The 23,995-nt window shown below is 39.9% G+C and overlaps 1 protein-coding gene and 1 long non-coding RNA gene across 3 annotated transcripts in view; both read left to right on the plus strand.

The window, feature by feature from the left end:
* The first annotated feature begins 2,201 nt into the window (after nt 1-2,201).
* LOC128879342 (follistatin) overlaps nt 2,202-23,995 on the plus strand; it is an 89,172-nt gene continuing 67,378 nt past the window's right edge. Inside the window, exons 1-2 of one of the 2 annotated variants that reach the window (XM_054128398.1) lie at nt 2,202-3,821; nt 3,883-4,248. In XM_054128398.1, the coding sequence (XP_053984373.1) occupies nt 4,008-4,248 (241 nt within the window). In that variant the 5' untranslated portion in view covers nt 2,202-3,821; nt 3,883-4,007. Of the gene's footprint in view, nt 4,249-23,995 lie in introns of both variants that reach the window. The other variant, XM_054128397.1, reaches the window with a different exon arrangement.
* Nucleotides 21,859-23,560, plus strand: LOC128879343 (uncharacterized). The gene is made up of 4 exons (XR_008457606.1): nt 21,859-22,185; nt 22,259-22,847; nt 22,918-22,979; nt 23,425-23,560. It is a non-coding gene; the product is annotated as an uncharacterized LOC128879343 (long non-coding RNA).

The following is a 23,995-nucleotide window of genomic DNA, read 5'->3' on the forward strand; positions in this document are numbered from 1 at the left end:
CGAGGCAAAACGTAAGAATGCGCACCGATCGCAAACGAGGAAACGGAAAAATAAAAGAGCCGAATCGAAGGAAGTGAAAGGAGAGACGACAGCGTCACGCGATTTTGATCGTGGCTTCATTGTTCAACCGAATATACTTATACAACTATTATTCGCCCGTGGAAAGAACCGGAGGAGTCTGGGGACAAGAGAATGGGATCGTTTCCAAAAATTTATCGTGGAAAGTTAAGAAAGTGGACGTTGCACAGTGGGCCAGAATCAATTCGTCGAATGACGAAAATAATCGACTTGGTTCAGTCGAAATTCTGGCTAGAGAAATATTTATTTTATATTACTTGCTCAATCTATTATGCTAATTTATTGTTGATATTTCATTTTTGTATTATTAAAATATTCCTAAGTATGCAATAGTGGGATTTATATAAAAAGAAAAAATATTATAGTGGGTTATAGGTGTCTCCTTTAGGTATATTTTAAAATTATCAATTTGATTATTAACAGATTAAATTTTTGTGGAGATTTTACGAATTTTAAAGTGCTATATATTTGAGACACGAGTTACTTTAAATATCGCTTTACAAAATTCGTGTGGAACTGCAATTCCTTTTTAACCTTCAATCTAACCACGTGCTAATTAAATTTTCCGTACATTTATTTACTTTGTCCGAAGGGGACAAATCCCAACAAATTTTTGGATGCTCACCAAACTATTAATTAAATCCAATAAAATTCATCTAAAGCCCTAATGAATTATTGAAAATTTACAGTTCTCACTGAAATCAACAGAACTGCTTGACCTGTTTGGTCAAACAATAAAAATTTGTATTTAGTGATAAAATGTTTCATTCTAAAATTCAAACTCTACTTTTTATTCTACGAGTAACGTAAAGAATCTTGTTTATTTTTTTATTTCGTATTGAAAATCGATATTTATATAAAAATTAGAGTATTTATTTTTTACTCGTTTGAAATATTCATCTGGACAATTTTGCCCATCTCTGGAGATCGCTCAATTATTTTCGTTGCGTTATGGAGTTAATTCTGGCCACACCGCGGGATCGGGTACCTCCTTTTTCTCCCTGTTCTTCTCGCGAAAAACCTTGCACAATTTATGCATCGGAAACAAACGACGAACGGCTCTCTATAAATACCGTGGAACCGGGCAAAAAATGTCCCGGGTGGCAGCGAGTGAACCGATCGTTCGAATCGACTCTCGCGACGACGTGGTTGTCTTCATCCCGCGAAAAGAAATACCGGAAGTAAACCGAGGGGTATCGTGGACGGCTCCGAAGCTCGATACCCTCGAGCATGGGCCCGACAAAGAGGGTGGCGTCCACAAAAAACGAAAGGACGAAAAACCCTCGGAGAAAGGGGGAGAAAGAGAGCAAGAAGGAAGAAGATAGAGGGACGGAGAGAGAGGGAGGTAGAGAAATAATTCATTGCTCGCTGTGGGGACTGGGCCTGACTCTCCGAGGAAAATGTGTGGCGAACTCGAATTATTAAACAATCGCAAGTGTTTGAGAAATGAGTCGAAAAATGGATCGCTTTTATCACGAAGTGTTAGTGAAATAAAAAATTAAACATTTGTATTAGCAAGTGCTTGTGAGATAAAAATTGAAGAGGGAACTCAAATGCAAGATTACAAATATTTAAAAAAATTCCTAATGTCAACATCTTATCGTTATGAATGATAGGGTTCCCTCTTATCGTGACCAGACAGTAAAATAGTTTTCTTTAGGTATTAAATTCCAACAAAATGAGCGCTCGTCCTGATAACTCCTTTTACATAATGCATTTTGAAGATTGTAACAAAATATTTTCAATTATACACGTATCTGTAAAAAATAGCTCTGCGCGAAGCTTATCGAAGGGCCATTTTTAAAGGGTTCTGATGATTCAGCGGTGATCTAGGCTCTGCACATGGGAGAATCCAAAACATCCTTAAAAATAATTATCCCGGAAGTCTGGAGTCATTTTAACCCATACAAATATAATTTAACAATTTTCTTTCTTACTCTCTAAGGCATGTACAAACATCGTGCCAAGACAAAACTCTGAATTCATTTCTTTAGAATAAACTCCGAAAGAAGCAAATGTCCTGGAAGTTCGCCTGATTTCTTCCTTTCAAAAGGACCTCCTGCACCAGGAATTTTGTCTGCCTACCCCGAACGTCCGATAAACCCTCGTAAAGCGCGCACAAAAAATACCCACTTTGTGGCCTATCTCCGTCAATTAACCACGAGACAATCGAATCGAAAATCGAGCCACAGAGCTGAAAGGTGAGAGCGAGACATCGGAAGGAAAGCGTAGGAGGAGCCACGCGGAGAGTCGAAAGAACGCGCGTGGAGCACACGGAGGAAGGAAGGAAGGCGGCCCGGGGCCGGTGAAGGGCAGGAGGACGCAAGAAATACGAGGAGAAGGAGGAGGCGGTAGTAGGAGGAGGTGGCGGCGGAGGAGAAGGAGACGGAACATGCATGCATGCATGCATGCATGAGACAGGGCAGGCGGACAAACAGGCAGACATAGAGGCAGGCAAGGCATAGAGGCATACAGCCAGATAGGCGAGCCGCAGCCGCAGCCGCAGCCGCGATCGCGCGCTCACAAGAAGGGAAGGTGGGGGACAACATAACACAGCGCGGCCGCGTGTGCACAACCGCTTTTGCAGAGCTTCGCTCGGCACACGGGGAGACGTTCCGCCTTGTACTGCTGCTGCTGCTGGCTGGCTGGCTGCTAGCTGCTAGCTTGGGCTGCTGCTGCTGCTGCTGCTGCTGCTGCCGCTGCTGCCTGCCGACTGTCGACTGCTACTCTCAGTCTGTCGGGCGGCCTCGTGCGCGCTTGGTTCCCCATCGACGAATCCGGCGCGCCACGAAACTACCCGCGCGAGTTCGAGAGACGGGACTTGGCCGGTGAGCCCTGTGGTTGCTCCCTGCCTCGATTTTAATCGAGAACTCTCGGGTTCACCTGACGATCGGAATCAGTGGAGTGAGGCAGGTCGGGGGAGAGTCACACGTGCCCCCCCTGGGGGTCCTACCTTCGCTGCTTATCATCCTCGATAGACCTACGTTCTGTTCTTCTTTTTTTTTTTTTGTTTTTATTTGTTCTTTCGCGCGTCCACGTGTCGACGATGGTGCGCGGGTGGTGCGCCGTTGTGCCGTGCGTCGCTCGATCGTGACGGGGGACGATCGGTTTCGCGGCTGGAGACGCGTGCCTACCAAGGGACAGGTCTCGAGAAAGTACGCTCTGGACGGTGACAGGACACTGCGAAGCGGACGGGAACGCGCACGGTCTCTCTACAGGTGTTTCGAATCGATTCCCCGCCACGAGGCCCCTCCTGCACGGTGCACTCCTCGTGGATGGTGTGATTGTTCAGTGAGTTTCCATCGGCGGACACGTGATCTCCTCTGGTCTTGGTACGGGTACCGGCGCGCAGCCGGCGCTGTCGTCCCGTCGCGTGGCTCTGTTTCGGTCGGGGCCCTTGGACGCCTAGTTTCTCCGGACGTCGGAGTTTTCACCGCCCCCGTGACGAGCGCGGAAGATTCGTCGGGGGCAGCCGATATAGCGAAGAGGACGGTCGATAGGTGTGTTAGATGTTGCCGCGAGCTCGAAGCGCGACGATCGTGTACCCGCGGAGCGTCTTCGGGTGTCTCAGTTCACGAATCGTGATTTTTTCAAAGTTTCTTCGGTCGAAATGCGAGCAGCGCTAGCTCCATTCGCGTGACAGAAACTCGGAGCAGCGGAGTGGCCCGCGGTGTTGTACTCCGGACTTTTGGCGGATGGGACGCGAGCTCGGGGAATAACAATCGAGAAGGGGGTAGAATTCGGTTCGTTTTGGACCCCTGAAGGGGAGTAACGAGGAGATCGTGAACGATTGGACGTTTTCAGCGAACGCAGTGTAAATGACTCGAAAGGCGGGAAGACGGTGGCGGACGAATACGTGGTAAATCGAGCGGGATTTATTTCGGAGAGAACTGTCGCTTCTGGTGAGAGGAATCGATCGGAGGTGGCAGATGAGATGCGAAGCACGAGGACTACGCTGCGCGGAGCTGGCGGGAGCGAAGAAGGCGGAAGCCAAAGTTAGGAAGCCAAAGGTGCCGAAGGCGCTCGCAGGGACTGCGGCAGGTCAAGGGGGCACCTGGCGGGGGCCGCCTGAGATGACGACCCTGCGACGGGGTATCGTGACACCCCGCTACAACGCCTACGTCCTGGTATCGCTGATAGGACTATTGCTGCAGACACAGTCCGCGACGGGTGAGCGTATTTATGTTTATTTGCGACCGAGGTTAGAGCATGCAGATAGAACTGGTGATTCTTGATCCTTTGAGCTGAACGCGCCAGTCTCGAAGGGTTTGGGTTTGTTTACAGGAGTAAGTTTAACAACTGCCTTAGGTTAGTTTAGCAATGGTGATGATATTTTTGTGTAGTTGTACTTTTAGTCATTTCTTTGGTACACTTCAAGAATGTCTCTCTAGATATACAATTAGACATTGTAAGGATAAAGAGGTTATCTACTCGAATAGGTAGATTTCGTGTTTCTGTTGGCTATACAACTTTTCACGATGATCTACAGAAATTATCGATGAAAAGTGTTTAAAAGTAGCTGTCAGATTTTAAATTCAACACTCCACGATGTCAGTTACGGTATCTATTACATGAACGGGAAAATAATGTCGTTTTTGCAATTTTAAATACTCGTTTATCGTTCATTAGCTCATTGATTTTTATCGATCTGCCATTGACAATTTGCACACTAGATGGCAAAAGGCTATTGATAACGGGAGCGATTATACAATTAATAATTAAAAATAGAAATTTATAAAAAATTTGTTTGAATTTAATGTAAAAGAAACGACATTACTTTCCAGTCCACCTAATATAATTTAAGACAGTAATAATATTTAGACATTCTCTTAGAAAGAAATGATTCATCTAGTCGTTACATCATATTTTTAAAATGTTGATTTTTAACAAAATTGTTGACATTCGAAACTGAGAGTCAAAAAATTTTATCCGTAAAATGAATATATTTAGGTATGAAATGAAGAATCTGCCTTATTTCGTGTAAAATAAGCATCCAACAATTTAACCGATTTAATTTGACCATTTTCGAAATATTTCTGTTATACTGGTGTCGATTTTCATTAAAAACTGTTGAACCATGCAGAAATTATGAACGTCCTCGTATGACACTGTCAGCGTTATCTCGTCACAGTAGTGGAATGGGATTCATCTAATCACGATTGTCTGATTTGAATAAGTCTAGAATATTTAGAAGCTAGATGAATAACAGTATCGTTGCATGTATAAATTTTCTGAAATATCGATTGTTTCCAAAATTGGATACTCAAAGAAAATAAATTGAAATATTCTAGAGAATCAGATGGTTCAGAATCAGAATGTTATTGTTAATACAGAGCTAAAATTTAATCGGATAAAACTTTCTCTGAAAAAGTCACTCCACCAGTTTGAGAAACTCGATTCCGTGAGAAACGTGTTCAAAGTTTCGGGATCGATCACTTTATGAATAAAGTAGTTCGATGAGCTTGGTACAATTGTATTTTCGACTCATTTGTAAAAAAAGAAAAATTTTCCATTCAAAATTCCATTCCGAGCAAAGATTAATGAATATTTCAGGAAAGTATTTTTAAAATATTAAATTTAGAAAAATCGTCAATATGCTCGAACAATTGAAATCAATCTCAAGCACTAAACTCTTTGTAATATGCCTGCATAGTTTGAATTGCGTCAATTTTAATATAAATATCTGCTAAACACTTGCGCAACCATTAATTGCTATTCCACATCGATATGCATCGTATGTCTATTGGAATGTTAATGCATAGTGTCATAAACACGATCTATTTTCTGGTTCGTTAGTGTCATTGAAGATTGCATTGTTTGCAATTCTACGACAAAAAGATCTTTCCTCATGTTTATAGGGCTACCGAACATCTCTGCAGAATCAATAATTTATTGTTACATTCGAGTATCAATTAACCTACGGAAATTTATCTCAACGAGATTTGAGACTTATACACATAATAAAATATAAGTTTCCAGTTATTGCAACAAGGTGTTAAATAATAACCCAACCAAAGAATATTAGTAACCATATAAAAATTAATAATTGTACACCGAAAAATAAAATTAGAAAATGCAGGATGAACAATAAACGAAATTAAATGGAGTTAAATAAAGTAAAATTATGCAAGCTGTTAAAAAGTATTTGGAAATTGAAATATACGGCGTCGTGCACCTGAGCGGTACACATTTACGCTCGAAAGGCCTTCGTTATTAGACTTTTACCTTAATAGTAATCGTCAGATCGCACAAAGGCCGCAAATTATTACCTTACCGATTAAGAATACCCTTGCGCAGTCTGCTAGCCGTTAATGACGCAATTAATCTCGCCCGAGCATCGAAATCGTTAATAAACGACACGTAACAATCACGCATATTTATCGATACAGTTTAAAGCACTTTGCGTCGCGTAGCTTTATCATCAAACGCAATATGCTTTCTCGTATGGATATAATCGCGAAACGCGTACATCGGGATTGTTAAATAAATTACTGTAATTAATATAGAGGATATCTGCAATTTGTCTTTCGTACTCGTTTTACAATTATCTCAAACAGAAATTCTCATGCTTGGGAAATGATTGTTCTCTGGTAGAGAATCTGTTGTCTAATAATTAATGAAGTGTTCTGAAATTTCGTCTTTTACGATTGCTCGAAGCATTTGCAAACATCACACGGAATATATCAAATAATATTATATATTTTATTTAATTCTTCGATCAATATTACTACGTTATTCTCATTTTCTACTCATACTCACTACTACGTAATACTCATTCATTCTGAAACTATGTCAATAGTCCAATTTCCAAGTTTCACACGCGCATTGGAACCCGCAGAGGTGAAAAATCTGTTGAAAACTTTAATTCGGTGCAATGTACCGTGAACGGTCTCTGCAGCAATAGTTAAACGTCCAAGCGACGTCGACGTAACTCGGATCGAGGTGTGTTTCGATTGTTACCGAAGTGTAATTCTCGTTACGCAAGCAACGAGAAGAATCGATCGGCTAAACTGTTTATTTATCGTGTTTAGAGCGAAGTATGTCATTCCGTTGGATCCCCACTGTAAACGATTTTCGACTGCAGTTTGTGTGTTCAAGTGATTGAATGTGCCCGACCGTTCGCCTCAATTTTATTCCCTCATTTACAAGTTTCCGCTGAAAACGTAACAGGTAGAAGTGGAGTACTTATTTTTGTCCACTTCGTTTATTTTAGCGACTGCCTGCACACGCTGGTCACGAGGAAGCTCGGGGAAGGGGCAGTGTTGGAAAGATAAAAAATAAAAATGCGTGCATATCGATGAACAATATTTGGGAAAGTTTGAACCAAAAAGAAAAACACGTTTAGTTATATTAACATTACTTTATGAATTTTTTTATAGTCAGAGGCCCGAAGAGTTTTAAAAAGATGTTAATTGAAAAGTTTTTGAGTTGATCAATTGAGTATTTTTAATTCGATCATGTCAAATTCCTTTTAGCACTTGGCTTTCGTTAAACTTTCATTAGAATTTGTGAAACGTAAAAAGCTTCTACTCGAAATTCAATTGCAAATGAATTTTGACAGAAATCAAAATATTTTCCTAAGGAACATTAGACAAATTCAAATTATTCTCCATTTCTTGCCAATCGCCACGCTGTGTGGTAATAAGGAATTCTGATTACTTTTGTTTGTCTATATTTGTCCAACTGAGAAATATTATAAAATAAGTCGTGGTATGCCGAAAGAATATATTTATATTTGCCATCAGTGTTTGAAACAAACGTAATTATTGGTTCCACGAAGAGGCTCAGTGTACTATTTTCGACGTATCGGTTCCACGAAGTAGAACTGTACAGTATAATTATGATTTTCAGTTTCTTATCTGCAATTTACGATGTTGTTTGAAGTAAGAAGTGTGGCCAGTTTCAATAAATAGAGAATATTTTCACAGAGTCGAAAGCAAAGTGCCGTGTGAAAAGAGAAACGTTAATGCCTTCATGTTTAATCGCACTACAATTTGCAAGATTTTATTAAACTTGGACATGCTATTTACGATAGGTACGATGGAATTTTCTTTCCATAGAAATTTAATAATTGATTTATTGGAAAAACAACTGTAAAGAATCTTTTATTCAAGGTAAAATCCACGAATGAAATGTTTTAGAAACTATTGTTTGCTCTTCGAAACTTGTATTCTTGTGTAGCACAATTAATTTTAATTTTTGTCATTTACTTTTGTATTATAAATGTGTTGGTGTTATCTCAAAGCATTTAATTTAAGTCTTTTTTAAGAAGAATCTAAAATCCAAAATCTAAAATATTTCTTGAAATTTAATGATACGTCTGTAAAATTAATGCAAAAATTTTATAAATTAAAAATAAAATTAAAGGCATTAAAAATTTCCAAATTTCCAATCAAATTTGATTATAAAGTCCACAAGTGTATATGATCTGTAAACAAAAATTTTTCTAACATTCTTACTTTTCACTCTGAGGTTCTTTAAAATTCTATTATGCAAGTAGGTCGATATTTGCACATAAATCTAATTAAAATATATAACTTACACGAGAATATTTGAACTTTGAGTTGAAAAGAGTGTGATTTATGTGACACAATAATTTAATAATTAAGCGCACACAATTGAGCTTCAATTAAAACGGTGTTTTCTTACTGTTAACAAAGCAGAGTTCCCACATCGCGAGTTGTTCTATATTTAGCCGCATATTTCTCAAGAATATTAATTCAGAATAACATGAATATTATCGAAGCAGTTACCACTGGAACGAAGAGAAACTAATTTCAACGTACGATTATCAGGCTGCAGTCGATGCACTTTAACGAAGCACGATCGCGAAGGCGTTAAATGTTTTTATTTCGCAACATGTCACGTATCTGGTGCTCTCGTTCTATTATTGTCTAGTTTGCACGTAATATAAAACGACTGCTAATTGGTCGGCTGAAACATGTTTCAAAATCGCTATGGTAAATGTGAAAAAGAATGTTTTTTTTTTTAAAGATATGAATTGACGACTTTTAGAACGTTTTCAATACAATTGTCATGCAATTATAAAATATACAGTGTTCGGCCGAATAACGTGTACTAGCGGGCACGAGGTAGTTCCTTAAGAAAAAATAAGTACAAAATATGCAATGCAATTTTTTCATTTAAAACTTAGTTTTCGAGATAATCGCGTTTGAAAATCCTCTTCGTACGGATTACGGTTCGTCGTGCATCGTAAAACGCGTATCGTGTTTATAAAAAATGATCTGAGACTCCTTCTAATAGTTGCTTGCCTATCCAGTCAGTTTTCATTGAGCTATCTAACGATGATCGACGATACGATGCTCGACGAATCGTAATTCAGCCGTAATACCATACGTACGAATAGGATTTTTTTAATGAAAAAATTGTATTCCATATTCGGTTCTTATTTTTTTCATAAGGAACCATCTCATGCCCGCTAGTACATGTTATACATTTTTTGGAAAATTATGGAATATTTTGAATTTGTATTACTTTGGATTTCTACGTGCTAAAAATAGAAGTGGCTGTTAATATTTCTAAAGAGTATGATTAGACTTCCAAGCTCATGGCCAGTCCGTTTTAAATTACTGAATCAAATCCGATTCTAATCGCACCAATTGGATTTGATCTTCTTTAAGAGATCGTGTAATTTGCACTTGATTCGCCTTTGCTCTATCATAGTTAAATTGCCAGTTATTAACGTCGTTAAAATTAGCAATTCTAGGTGTATCGTTATTCCAATTATCCCTCATTTCACAATTTAAACTATCCTCGTCGATACCATACAATTGCAAAATCACCTGAAAACCTAACCCAAAACTAACAGGCTCGGCATTCAAGTTCCATATGAGATGTAAAAATTACAAAATTTAGTTGTAAATTCCCAACGAAATTCACAGTTGACTCAATTAATGAATTAATCGAAATTCGAATGTAATGATTAATAATTGTGAATTGTTAGTTGTAAATTGAATTACATTTTTCCTGAACAATTGCGATGGTGGCCAATTATCGTCACTATGCCAATGTGATTAGTCCCGTTGATATCGTTGATTAACCGTGAAAATGCATCGTATGGCAATCCTCGGTCGTCTTCTGGACAGGCGATAAAGTGCGAATTAATTCAGCGCTAATTCTACCGTCCGCCAGCAGCTGAGTGCCGCGAGGAAAACGCGAGAAACCAGCGAGACACGAACGGCTGGCTCTCTAAAACTTCATTAGCGTGTTCGGGAGATTCCTAGTAGCGCTCCTGACTATTCGAACAATTTAATATTCGCGTCTCTTAAAATTGCTCGCGTACCAGGAATAAACTTGGTGTTTATTTATCAGTAAACGAGTTTTCTTATAAATAGAACGGGACTAGTTAAGCCACAGAAGCCGCTTCCTTGTGTTGGTATACCTCTAGGCTATATTAATACATATGAGAAGTTTTCTTACGTTGCAAGTGTTTACCGTACGCTGTGAGGATTTCCAACTTTTTTGTAGGATTAACTTCTATATATATTTACATCTAGGTTAGGAGTATTGTTTACTGTTTCATTCAAGGAGATTTTCTGTTCTTATTGCACCTTGGTATTTATAGAAATATCGATCTTTTACATTTTAGTAAAATCTAAATTTGTTATATTAATTTTCTATCCTGCTTTAATTTTATTTTCTGAGACGGCATTTGATATTTTTTAGCACTCAATTATATTCTCGATTCTTTTAAAAGTTTGATCAAATTGATGTCTGATTTCCTCAGTTGGAAGAGAGAGGGAATGAATAATTTAGATTCTAAGAAAACTAACTTCAGTGAAGCTGTTCCATTTGAACAAATTAATCGTTGATCGCAACGAAGCAATTATTCGTCGAATCCACGAACCGATTCTCCAAATTAACCCTTGCGGCTCGGTTCACGCAACTAGGACACTGATAACAAACCTGACGCTTAATTCGAACGTATTGCAGATAGTTATTAACCCTGGGACGACTTCTGTTGTGTGTGACTTCTGGAGTCGTTTGAGGATTGCTTGTTCATAATTTTTTTTAAATACTTAGTAGTAATACGGACTATATTGATCGACTAACAATAAGTATGACTATCACACAGGTCACAGATGCTATGTTAAAAAGTAGCTCGGATATTGTCATGTCAAAAATTACTTTTTCCCATAATTATGACTCGATGAATTCAGGTAGAAGAAGCAATATTATCGGTTTATAGGGCAATAGTATTATGGCGTTTCCTTCTAGAGGATTCTTCAGCGAGGCTTCCCTAGCGGATCCTGACTATGTTCTACATAGTAGGTTGAGAGTCATAGTGGTAAGAGTGAGAAAGAAATTAAAAATTGCTGCAGTTCAATTTTCTACAACACCATTCTTTCGAACTTGCCATGTGTGGAGTTTGAAGGCTTTACATTTTAAAGTAGACATTCTAGATTCACTCCAAACCAATGGATCTCGCTACCGAGAACACTAGAAGTCCCTAATCTTGTATGTTTTTCCTTATTATTATACTTTTCTTTATATAGAGGTCAAATTTTCTAATTTTCCGATGAACTATTCCTAAAGTGCATTGCAAAACAAAGGCCAACACACACATACACAAACATGCATACATCATTGTATACACACAGAACTTTTCCAAAAATGTGATGGTACCAATGCTGTATGTATATGTACGTATGTACATATAAGTAACCATATGGAATTTTATCATTTTTTGACGGACAACCCCTGAGATACATAGTCAAACAGAGTCGAACACTAAACACACATATAGGGGAAAATTTCCTATATTGGATAACATTGTACCACTTTAAATTATTACATAACAAACATATTGAAACTATGTGTACTGAACGTGCATCACAGCAGAAAAATAAATGTATCAAATATTTAGAAGTGCTACAATTTAAGGAAATGTCCAAAACTTCGAATTAACCGTTTGAGTCGCAGGGGGTATTGAAAAAACACTGTCGAAGAATCCCATACAGCGCAACCGCGCTTTCCCTAAATGAGTACTGGGTTTTCCCGACATGAAATCTCAACAGCGCGATCGCGCTGCTTGGGACTCAAACGTTTAAGGTCTATTTACACAAACCCGTAATGTGTCAGTTTCGTGATGATCCATCAGTGTCGGTGATTTTAAATATTCTTCTGTTGTTTTTTAATGGACATGTTCACACACGTCCGACACCGCACCGTGACGTTATTACAACCTTAAATATTCAGAAGTACTACAATTTAAGAAAACGTCCAGAAACCTCGAATTAAGACGAGCTTCCCCTACACACCCTTTCGATACGTAACAGAGCTCTGTAACCTTAGTTCCTTTTCTAAATTAGAATAAAAAAAGACGCAAAAGTCCGAAAAGGAGGGATATGTCACCCATCAACGATACCTTCCCCGCCCCAATGCACACCATCAAAAGTAAAAGGAGCGTCGAAAGAAAGCGAGCAGAGGTCCGAGCTACCAGCGAACCTCGCGACGAGGATTCAGGGTATCGCTGTCGGTGAGCAGGTTTGGCCTCAACCTTGCCGAATCTCCGTGGCGTTTTGACGAGGCCGATCGTTCCGCAGGGGGTTGCAGAAGCTGACACGGACGCGGGAAGGCTACTTGTAAGTAAAAGAGACACACCGCTCGCGGAGGGGACGAGAACGAACGAAAGAGGAATCGAAGTGATCCCGAGATACGGGGAGACGGAGAGAAGGAAGCCTCGAGAGGGGGCTGGAACAGATGGGGGGGGGGGGGGAGAAAAGGGCAGGGTAGGGGGAGAAAGCCTTGTGTAATGGAGGAACCAGTTTGCGGGTCAGTGCTCCGCATCAGCGAGTGGAGCTTCAGCCTGTAGACGCGAGGACGATGCCACCGGGCGAAAGAAGGACGGCGACGGGGGCAGAGGGACCCTCTAGGTCCTCCGCCAGGGAGATGAGGGAGAAACGAAGGGCCAGCGAGGCAGACGGAGGGGCCAGAAGGGCCTGGCGAGTCGTGAAGCCGTTCGCCGCGCCGCAGCGTTAGGGCCGGCCTGTCCGGCGCGAGGGAGAGTCTCCGCGATTGGCGCCATTTTTCTCCAGGAAAAGATGCGTCCCGAGCCAGGAAGAACTTTCGAGAGAAGCTTTCCACCCTCGTAATGCTAGGGGGAGCCACGATTGCGCCCGAAGAGGATGGTGCTTTCCGTCGGTCGTCCGTCAAGATGAGACTGGGGTTAGACAAAATAATATGAACACTTCGGACTGTCTGCTTCCGATTGTTGGCTCAAGGGGGTGGGTCTGTCTTGAGTTTTTGGTTAGTCGCGTCTTGGCATTCGGAGAACACCTATAGCCTGAATGGTAGTTGTTGATGTTCTTCAGCTGAGGATGCTGTTTGATGGGGGATTGTTGGTAGCTTTTTAGAGGGGATGACGATGTGACGAAGTGACGATGTGACAACGTGACGATATGACCATTTGATTATGTGACAACGTGACGATATGACCATTTGATTATGTGACAACGTGACGATATGACCATTTGATTATGTGACAATGTAACGACATGGTATGACTATCTGATGGTACGACGATGTGACGATTTGACGATACCTACAACTGTGCCTATGACGATGAAGATGGCATTGACTATAATTACGATGGGACTGTCACTGACAATGGCGATGACTATGTATATAACAATAATGATGACGATGACTGTGACGATAACTATTACGACTGCAATGACGATGATAGCGCTATTCACAATTCCACATTAACACTATATACTATTCACGCGTCTTTAGGAATTTTATTAAAACATTTATTAACCATTTCTCCCACCCTTTGTTATTATTTGCACTAAAACTATTAACAATGAGCCCTCTAGACAACTGTCCCTCACTGATCCAACTACAATCGATCCCATAAATATTCGTATCCTCTATGTCTATCGAAGAAGTTTAACTAAATCAAATAATAGTTTCGGTATTACTAAATTAATTTTTCATTGTAAATATCTATATGAATAAACTTATATATATACAGTCAGTTCCATAAATATTCGTACCCTCTATGTCTATCGAAGAAACTTGTTTGCAATAAATGGTAGGTTTGACGTTTCCAAGTATGTTTGTATAAGTATGTTGATGTTTATATAAATATATACAGTCAATCCCATAAATATTCGTATCTTCTATGTCTATCGAAGAAGTTTGACTAAATTAAATAATAGTTTCGATATTACTAAATTAATTTTTCATTGTAAATATGTATATAAATCAGCTTATACGCGTATATATTTATAAATACATCACCACATTTATACAAATTTCTATAATAGATATAGAGGTTACAAATATTTATGCGATTGACTACTATACATGTATAAGCTTATTTATATACATGTTTATAATGAAAAATTCATTTGGAAATATCAAAACTATTATTTAATTTACTCAAACTTCAATAGTCATCATAGAGGGTACTAATATTTATGGAATTGACTGTATATATTTATATAAACATCAACATACTTACACAAATATACTTGGAAACGTCAAACCTACCATTTATTGCAAACAAATTTTTTGAATAGACATAGAGGGTACGAATATTTATGGGACCGACTGTAAACTAACTGATTATTGACGCCAGCAGTGTGGTGCCACTCGGATTGACACGTTTTCTGTACACCGGTCACTCCCGCCAGTCGACTGGCGCCAGTAATCGCTACAAGAGGAGACCCAGCGTACGGCGCTGTTACGACGCGAGCCGCACAAAGTGCATCGTTGCATAGCTCCATCGGCGCGTATACGCGGATGCATTTACCCGTCGTAAATATTTCTTCGGGGGCCAGTGTTCGCGTGTACAATGTCAATTTTATCGATCGCCAGCACACGAGTGCTATCGTAACGCATTAAAATTCGCTAAGCTTTCGTGTGCCTCGCATTACTCGAGCCGACGTGTAACATTAGATGCTTACGGAATATAATCCCGCTTCGATATTTTTAGTTAAATCGTCGGGGGTTGCGTAACGGCATGGCGTTTCTTCGCGGAGGCCTTTTTCCTCCGTTCCTCTGCCTTTTTCTTCTTCGTTGGTCACGATGTTAACTTTTGGAACGTTAACTTTTGGAACAGTTAGAGGGAACGATCGTATTAGGGGTAGCTGGGCTAAATCGAAACGCGTATCGTGTGTTATTTTTCTTCCGACGATGCTAAACGTGCGATGTAAATATCGCATATTTGATTTAAAATTGCATACTTCGAAAAATGTTTATGTCAAGTTTCATTGAAATATGTTAATGTATAATAGAAAATATAAATAGTCTTGTACCACCCTATTGGAATTTTCCAGTTATGTGGTAGGGTGTATTTCTCTGGTCCTAATAATCAGAATTAAAGTAACATAGAAATCCTTACAAAATTAACGAATAACGTTATCGTTATATGCAAGAATATTTTGATACTTAAATTTTATATTAACATCTCAAGACATGGTTCGATTTTGAGAAAATAAATCCATAAACGACGATGCTTTCAATTAATTTACATTCACCATCAAACCTCACTTCCACTGACCACCGGGTTTCACATAATCGTTCATTTTCCCTACCCTCTTAAAATAATCCCTGCTCAACATGATGCATCGAAATTATTATTTAATTTTAATTCTTTTTTCGGTCGTGCATGATGTCCCCACATGGGTGGGTTTTTCAGTTAGACAAGTCAGTCGGGACGCGCGTATTATCGTTCCACGCTCGTAAAACGATAAATCACTGGCAATATCTCGAACGGGAAAGGAAAAAGCGAATCCGAGACGGCGGGTATACCGGCGCTCTTGTGAATATTCGCTGGAAACCAGTCGCGCGTTGCGTGTAAAACGCGACCGGATCGCAGAAATCGGGATCAATTATATCGCTGCGCCGCTACAATATCAGGAAATCGAATCGATCGATCGCGAAAAAAATCACGCGGATACGTCGTGCGTCGGAACGCGTTACGCAAGCCTATTCTTCCACCTGAGCGGGCGTACGGTGGCACAGAATTAGAAAAATATATCTAGAATTCTGAAACTCGGTGTAGTGTCTGGATAGGAATGGGAAAATCTACTTAATTTTAAGGAATATCAATTTGAAGAAAGTCACAATAATAAATATTCTAAATTCCTCTTACTTGTTACATAATTTATTTAAAGGTCTATTTAGACATATCCGTAACGTGTCAGTTCCGTATCCGTACCGTATCAATAACGTCACGGAGCGGTGTCGGACGTGCGTGAACATGCCCATTCAAAAACAACAGAAGAATATTTAAAATCACTGACACTGATGGAACATGACGGAACTGAACGGATACGGAACTGACACATTACGGATATGTGTACATAGACCTTAATCGTGGTGTATTGACTTTGTGGAGAACACGGAAAAGGACTAAAAGTAAATTGAAAATGTTGCAATTTTATTTAGCTCTATATGATATTTCCAGAACACGTTGCACCGAATGTACTGAAAAATTCGCAATCCACTGAAAATAAGTTAATTCTTCATGTAAAAATGAATAAAAGATGTCCTACACAATTTTTTCGTACGAAGCTTCATTATCGATCAAATAAATTAAAAGGATTCCTAGAGATCGCACGAATCGAGTGTACTTTGGCTGACGCGTCTGTCCATTACTCGCTGCTTCTACTTGTGATTAGAGTCTCTAAATACACAAATAAATGAATCTCGATATAATACATGTAGATTAACCACACTAATTTAGTCTGTCTAAGCATATTCCCAGTACATTTATTAAATGGATCGATAACATGCTTTATTAGATTATTATTGTTTATTAATATTAGTTTGTTGATATGATGCTACAATATTCTTTATTTTTCGTGTGTAGTAATATCTTCCAAGTTAGGATAGCTGAATATGTAATAGCTAAAACAGGTAATACCATAGGGATGCCAATAATTGAAAATACTACCACAAGTAGAAACAGTGAGTAATGGTCAGACACGTTAAGCAAATGGTACCCCACGGACTTTCAGAATCGATTTCCTCTAAAACTAAGCGTCGTATGAAAAAAATGTTATTAGATGTTTTGTATTCACTTTTGCATGGAGAATCACTATACCTTTGCCTTCATCACGTATTTTGTATACTTTATATATTATAGTACATTATAATACGAGGAGTACTTGGGTATATATGTAGGTGACTATTCACTGCGAAATTTTAACTACGATAATTACGAATAATAGGTAAGGGGTCCTTTTGGAAATGGAACAATAAATACAATTAAGGATTCTATCTTTAACAGAGGGTTAACTTTGCTAACAAAGTTGAAATTCTTTACTTTAGTTTTTGTTTCAATGCTGTAAAGTTCAAGTTCTCTTCTATGCTACTCGCAATTGAATTACTTTTATTGAAATTTGGTAATCAAGAAGGTAATAAACATTAATTTAGGTACTCACTAAAATTATTGATTTTTATTATAATATTTGATATCAATTAACTCCAGATTTCATATCATGTACGTGATACACATTATGGTTTCAATGAAAAAAATTCAAAACTTCAAGAGGCTAACAAAACATTACTTCCCTTCATCATCTAAAATCCCTCACTTAAAGACAATTAACAAATTGTTATATCACATATTTGCTTCCCTATATACAGGATCAAAAAAGTAACAAACCCTTTTATCAAATGCTGTCTAAATTCTCTAAATTCAGCAAGGAAAAACGAAACTACCACAATAAGACGTCGTTGTCCCCCGATATTTAAGAACGATAGTTAAGACAAATAACGAACCTAAAGGGGGGTCAGAATGTTTCCGCGGAGGAATGCGAGGAGGCTGCCCCAAGCAAGAAGACCAAAACTCCTCGGCGATTGCTGAAAACAGAGAATTCCCCTCAAGGATAATGACATGGCTGATAAAACAATAAGGAGAGGTAGGGCAACACCGTGTGGTAGCGGGGAGGAGGAGCACGAGGGAGGAGATCGGCGATCACGGAGGCAGCATTTCTCAAAGTTACGGACCACCACATTTTAATGAACACCGACTGGTTCTATCCAGCGTGCACACAGACGTATCGGATTAGCACTTTGACTCCGAGGCCTTTAATATGTGAAGCGTAGCAAAAACAGACCGACATGTACGGCCGAAGGCGCAGTCTGCGGTGATGATGAGGTTGCGATAAAACACTCGAGTTATGCGCGCGCGTGCGGTTAGTTTCAAGTTCCAACAACGAGAGTGATTACTCGAAAACCCAAGCACGATAAAACCGTCGCTGTGTGTAACGCCCGGTCGGAGGAACGGGCTGGTCGTCGAGAGAGTAAACCCTTTGCTTGCCCGGTCGTCCATAGGAAATTGGAAAACGATGTGGGAAAGAAGAGGGAGTGGAAAGTAGGTTGGAAAATGCAAGTGGCGGTATGAGTTGTTTGGTGATCTACACCACAGCGAATCAATTCCGAAATAAAGGGACTTTGAAGTGTTACTCTGTAATTAAACACGCATAGTATAATGGGATATATTCTATTTTTTTTTTCATTTTGATTGAAAGTTTACGGGATTAATATTAAAAGGTTAAGCGTCTATTATGATTTCCTTGACAGGTGCATGCGTGATGTATACTATATGAATGAAAAAATTCTTTTGTACAATTATTTATTAATATTGAAGTAAATTGAAATTTACTACTTTAACTTTAAAGTTTGATGAAATATGTGATGTAGTTATGTTATACTCGATCAAGGCAAGAATGCTATGCAGGCTTGTGAACAAATTTGTGGTTTTTACGGACAAAATGCTCTATACAAATTTTGATGTCACAGATGCATCACGCTGTGGTCGACCAATCAAGGAACGATGCGATGAAATCATGCAAATAGTTGAGAAACGTCACGAACTTTTTCGAATACCCAATATTGTGTGTATTGGGCGAACTAATATTTTTATAACTGATTATGTAAAAGGATTTTTAAACGAGGCTTCAGGATTTTATTTTTTAATCCCACAATTAGCCTACCAGAGTCGAATACATAAAATACATCTTTCACGTATAATTAACTAAAATCGGTGTAAAAATTTGTGTTTTATTAAAAAACAAAGCCCAAGGGCCCCTTTTGAAATTCCTTTCATTTCTCAACATTCAGAATATGACGCTCCCCTCATTAAATCTCTATCTATCTAATCGTTCCACTCATTTTCCCCATCCGAGTTTCTTGGTTAAACAACTACGCACGCAGATGCATCTTCGGCGCTGACACCGATTAACGGTAAACCCCCAAGCAGATAATCTCAACGAGCATCGATCTAATCGCGAGTATTCTGCGCCGGATGTTACCATCGCCGGAATTACTCGGATAGGAGATTACATCACGTTCCTCGTCGGGCAATAAGCATGTTATTCTGCGCTGTTAATTAACCTCGTCGATTCACCGCTCGCGATCGCTGATATTATAATACATCCTGAGCTCTCCGATCGATTTGCTGTTCTATTTCTTTCCGGATCTCTCGTATCGACGTCGAAATATCCCAATGGGCAAGGACAGCGTCGTTCAGCGTCTCTGAACGCGGCTTTAATGAAGAGCGGATACCAGTCAGTTAAATCCGGTTAACTTTCTGTATTCGATTTCGCGCTGCTCGCGTACGAGTTTATTCCAGACATACAGGATGTCCCAAAAATGTTGTAACACCTTGAAAGGGGTGGTTCGGGAGGTGATTTGAAACAACTTTTTCCTTAGCAAAAATGTCGTCCGAGGCTTCGTTAAGGAGATATTATGCGAAAACCCCGACCAATCAGAGCGCGACTGCCTAGCGCATAGCCTACGCCCCTGTGGGCGTTCCATTGGCGTACTCGCGCTCTGATTGGTCGGGGTTTTCTGTTAATATCTCCTCAACGAAGCCTCGGACAACATTTTCGCTAAGGAAAAAGTTGTTTCAAATCACCTCCCGGAACCACCCCTTTTAAGGACTTCCAACAATTTTGGGACACCCTGTATTGTGCTTAGCGGATTAATAGACACAGTATTAATTTAACGCATGCACGGTGCTTGAATATTTTTAACGAATTAACATATGTCGGTTACGCTTCGCGGTATTCGGGTACGTGGAGGCGGATTAAGGGAATTATCGGAACTTGTTAAGAGGTTGGGGGCTTTATGTAGGGATACGAGTGTGAGAAAGCTTGACAGGTTGTCGGATTGAGATGGTTTCAAACAAGGATTATTGCAACGAATATTGCTTCTGTTATGGACTGTCGCACGGTTATGAAAGTTTACATGTGTATTGAGATCGTTATGAAATCAGATTATTAATCGTTACAGGCTGGATGATCTGAATCTTATTTTAATACTGACTAGTCTATAAATATTAAATTCATATCGAATTAATTTTATACGATTTTTCTTATGCGTTGAGTACGGTGTTATTGCTGCACGGAATTAATGCGATACGGATTGGAATTGAAATGAAGGGCTTCAGGATATTTGCGTTTTAATTTGTCAAAGACACTCTGCTATGATTGTTATTTGAACATCAAAATTATGGAATTTATACCCGTATATTTTTCGTTTATTCGCGTTTATTTATACGCGTGGTGTAAAATTATTCAACGAGGTACGAAAATTTATGAAGGAACTCTTAAAAAATTATCCTGAAAAGGTTGTAGAATGCCTCATTATTTTTCTCACATTTCTTGAACAAACTTGATCTCGACAATGATTAAATTATCAACAAGTGTAGTACGTACCATTTGCTTCTGCTTTATCGCGTTTTAAAATACGCCAGACCGGGTACACAGAAAACGTAGTCACTGTCAAGTCAACAACCCAACGAAACAGAGAAAAAAAAGAGCAGGTTCCCGCCACCCTTAAGCTAACGTCAACAAGGAAGCTCCCCGAAGAGACTACTTATAATACTTAAGCACGCACAAATAGTAAACGCTCAAGACCCAAACTAAGAATAGGGTAACTCGGGAGGTAATATGGACGACGTTAAATCTACTCTCAAATGAGAAGGAAGACAACAGGAACACGGCATTTTTATTTACGAGCTCTAAACATGAGTACTATTATTTTTATCTTTATATATTCCATGATTAAATTTTAAGTGCCTAAATTACCGTTTTGAGTGATTCCAATATTTACAGATCCTTCAAGATTGGACTAAATTATCATTTCTCCCGAATCTCTAACGTAACATTCATAGCACAAAGCCCCGAAGGTGACTCTAACAAGGGAAGGCTCAGAAGTGATACTCACCGATTGCAATGAAATTTGGTAGAGTGATAGATCTATATCTAGAATAAGCGTAACTGTAATATTAGCCGCAGATGGCCAGCCATTTCTGAGAAAAGTTAGCTTAATGGTCGATTCAGACTATACGACACGTTCCGGCAACGAAACGTACCGGCACCGACACGACAAAACATTAAAACACGCATTTTAATGGAACTATTCACACTTAACAGACACCGACCTGAACGTTACGTCAACGGGAATAGTGTGACTAGTTCCATTAAAACGCGTGTTTTAATGTTTTGTCGTGTCGTTGCCGGAACGTGACGGTCCGTGTCGTATAGTCTGAATCGACCTTAAATATGTAATAAAAGCCCATAGCGGGATGCATTCCTATTGCTAACACAACTTCAAGCGGTATAGGCCAGCGGTATAGGCCAGTGGCATAGTGGCTAGCACGCTATAGGCTTTTACTACATATTCAAACTAACTTTTAATATTACAGCTACGCTTATTCTAGACATAGATCTATCACTCTACCAAATTTCATTGCAATCGGTGAGTATCGCTTCTGAGCCTTCCCTTGTAAGATTAGAAGTCGAAGCCTAACTCGCAATAACCAGCATGATCGTCCAATTAATCGAGATTAGGTACTCAATGCTCCCTTGATCTCCAACCTTGACCATCCCAAGGACCTCTTGTCTCAACTCTCTTCTTTTCAGCAAACAAGCTTAAACAAACCTTACCGATGGATAGATTTAGGCTGTTCAGAACGGTTCGTTCTTTTCTAACTCCCAATCACCCTACAAACCTCCATGGTTTTTCCAGGGCGATGATGTCGCTTCACCGGATCCCAAAAGGTTGAAAAAGGGAGTGGGTCGAATCGCGGGAAACCTGGTTTCGCGGTGGAGCAGGGGGGTAAGTCGACGCCGAGGGCACGGACGCTCAACAGTGTTGCCATCAATACCTGATACCCTGTTGACTTTCTAAGATTACCCGATCTCAGTCGATACCGGACGCAGGGCATTGGAGACGGAGCCGACCGCGACTACCACGCGGAGGGAAATGCTGGCCAACGTCGAGGAGCGACGGAGATATCAACACTGGGTGAGAGAGAAAGAGGGGTGGTGGAGGGAGGAAGAGAGAAAGAGAGAGAGAGAGAGAGAGAGAGAGAGACAAGCAGAGCAAAACAGTAGGAAAAGAGATAAGAAGGAGAGCGCCGAGGAGCGTACAACGAACGAACCCGACGGGAAGGGAGGGAGGGAAGCTTGTGGTTTTGGTCAACCGGTCGGGTCGCCGTCCGCGGGAACAATCTCTGGGCCTTGATGACTAACCGCGTGCCCGTCTTGGCGAGGCAAGAACTCGGCTCCCTGCGGCACGTCGCGAATGCCTGCGCAGCGTTTGCTCGGCCGGGTACCGATCTTTTTACCACCTGCTGTCGCCCGATCCCGTGATACTCCTCCCGTGTTATTTCATCGGGGCCCAGGCGAGATCGCTACCCCGGAAAAGGCTCGCGGGGATACATACGCTCACGCCGACGAGCGCGAACGAGGACTCCTCCGCGACGTCCTCGATACTCGGTAAACATGATGGATACCGTCGAAAACGTTTAAAAAATGAATATCAATTTCTTTGCATCAACACTTTCAGACCTGGCGTCCACAATGGAGAACACAAAATTTACGCTGGGTCACCTGAAAACAAAAATAAAGGTAGATTTAGAGAATATAGTAGACTAACCGGATCTCTGGACCGGTAATACCGTACATTTGAAGTTAAACTTCAATTTTCACTGTAAAATTAACACTTTCGCTGCGGATGATACACATGTGCGTCCAACTGAAAATATATGGTTCTTTTTATTATTACTCAGTTTTCATTATTTTTGTTCGGCAATCATATTATATATAAAATAAGTTACCACAAATATATGTTATTCAAAATAATCATATTAGAACATTTGTAAGAAATTTTTCATTAAAAAAATATCATAATTGCAGCTCCCAGCGCAAAGCTACTTCTTTTCGTCCGCAGCGAAAGTGTTGAGCGTTTATATACAGAATAAAAAGAAAAGTATATAAAAAAATAAAAAATCCTTCAATTAGGGACCCATTAGTCTAACATACTTTCTAAATCTACCTTTATTTTTGTTTCCAGGTAAACCAATTTAAAAAAATCTTGCTCACCGCAAACCAAGTGACCACCCACGTCATCGCCTGTTACGACGAAATGAATCAATCTTTCTTTAAAACAAAAATTTGTTTAGAGTTCTTTAACGCATACTCTGTAATATATTTAAATTTCATTAAGAAAAATTATTATTTAATACCTTCAAAGAAACACACAAGAAAATGTCCGTTTTCATTTTCCCGACTAAACCCTTAACTATCCTGAGAAATTAGTCGAAGAAGATTGAAGCATACGAAAAGCCTGTGCGAAAATCCCATGATAACTCGTGTTTTTCATGGTCCACAAACCGTAACTCTTTCCTTTCTGCAATTTCACGCGGCGTCCTGCATGCGTGTGCGCTCGGCCACATGCGAGAGCCGCGTTTTCATTGTTCCCAGTGCTCGTTCGCACGTTTAGGTCTTCCCATTGTGCGGGATAACACCGGAAGACACTTATCTCGGTTCCGATCACTCGGCACCGATCATTATGCTTTTCAGGAAGCGCGGCTTTCCTAAACGCACCGGCGAGTCAAATGTACAAGGTGTCCCCTCGCGAGCTC

This window comes from Hylaeus volcanicus, chromosome 7, assembly GCF_026283585.1.
Source record: "Hylaeus volcanicus isolate JK05 chromosome 7, UHH_iyHylVolc1.0_haploid, whole genome shotgun sequence".
Lineage (NCBI taxonomy): Eukaryota > Metazoa > Arthropoda > Insecta > Hymenoptera > Colletidae > Hylaeus > Hylaeus volcanicus.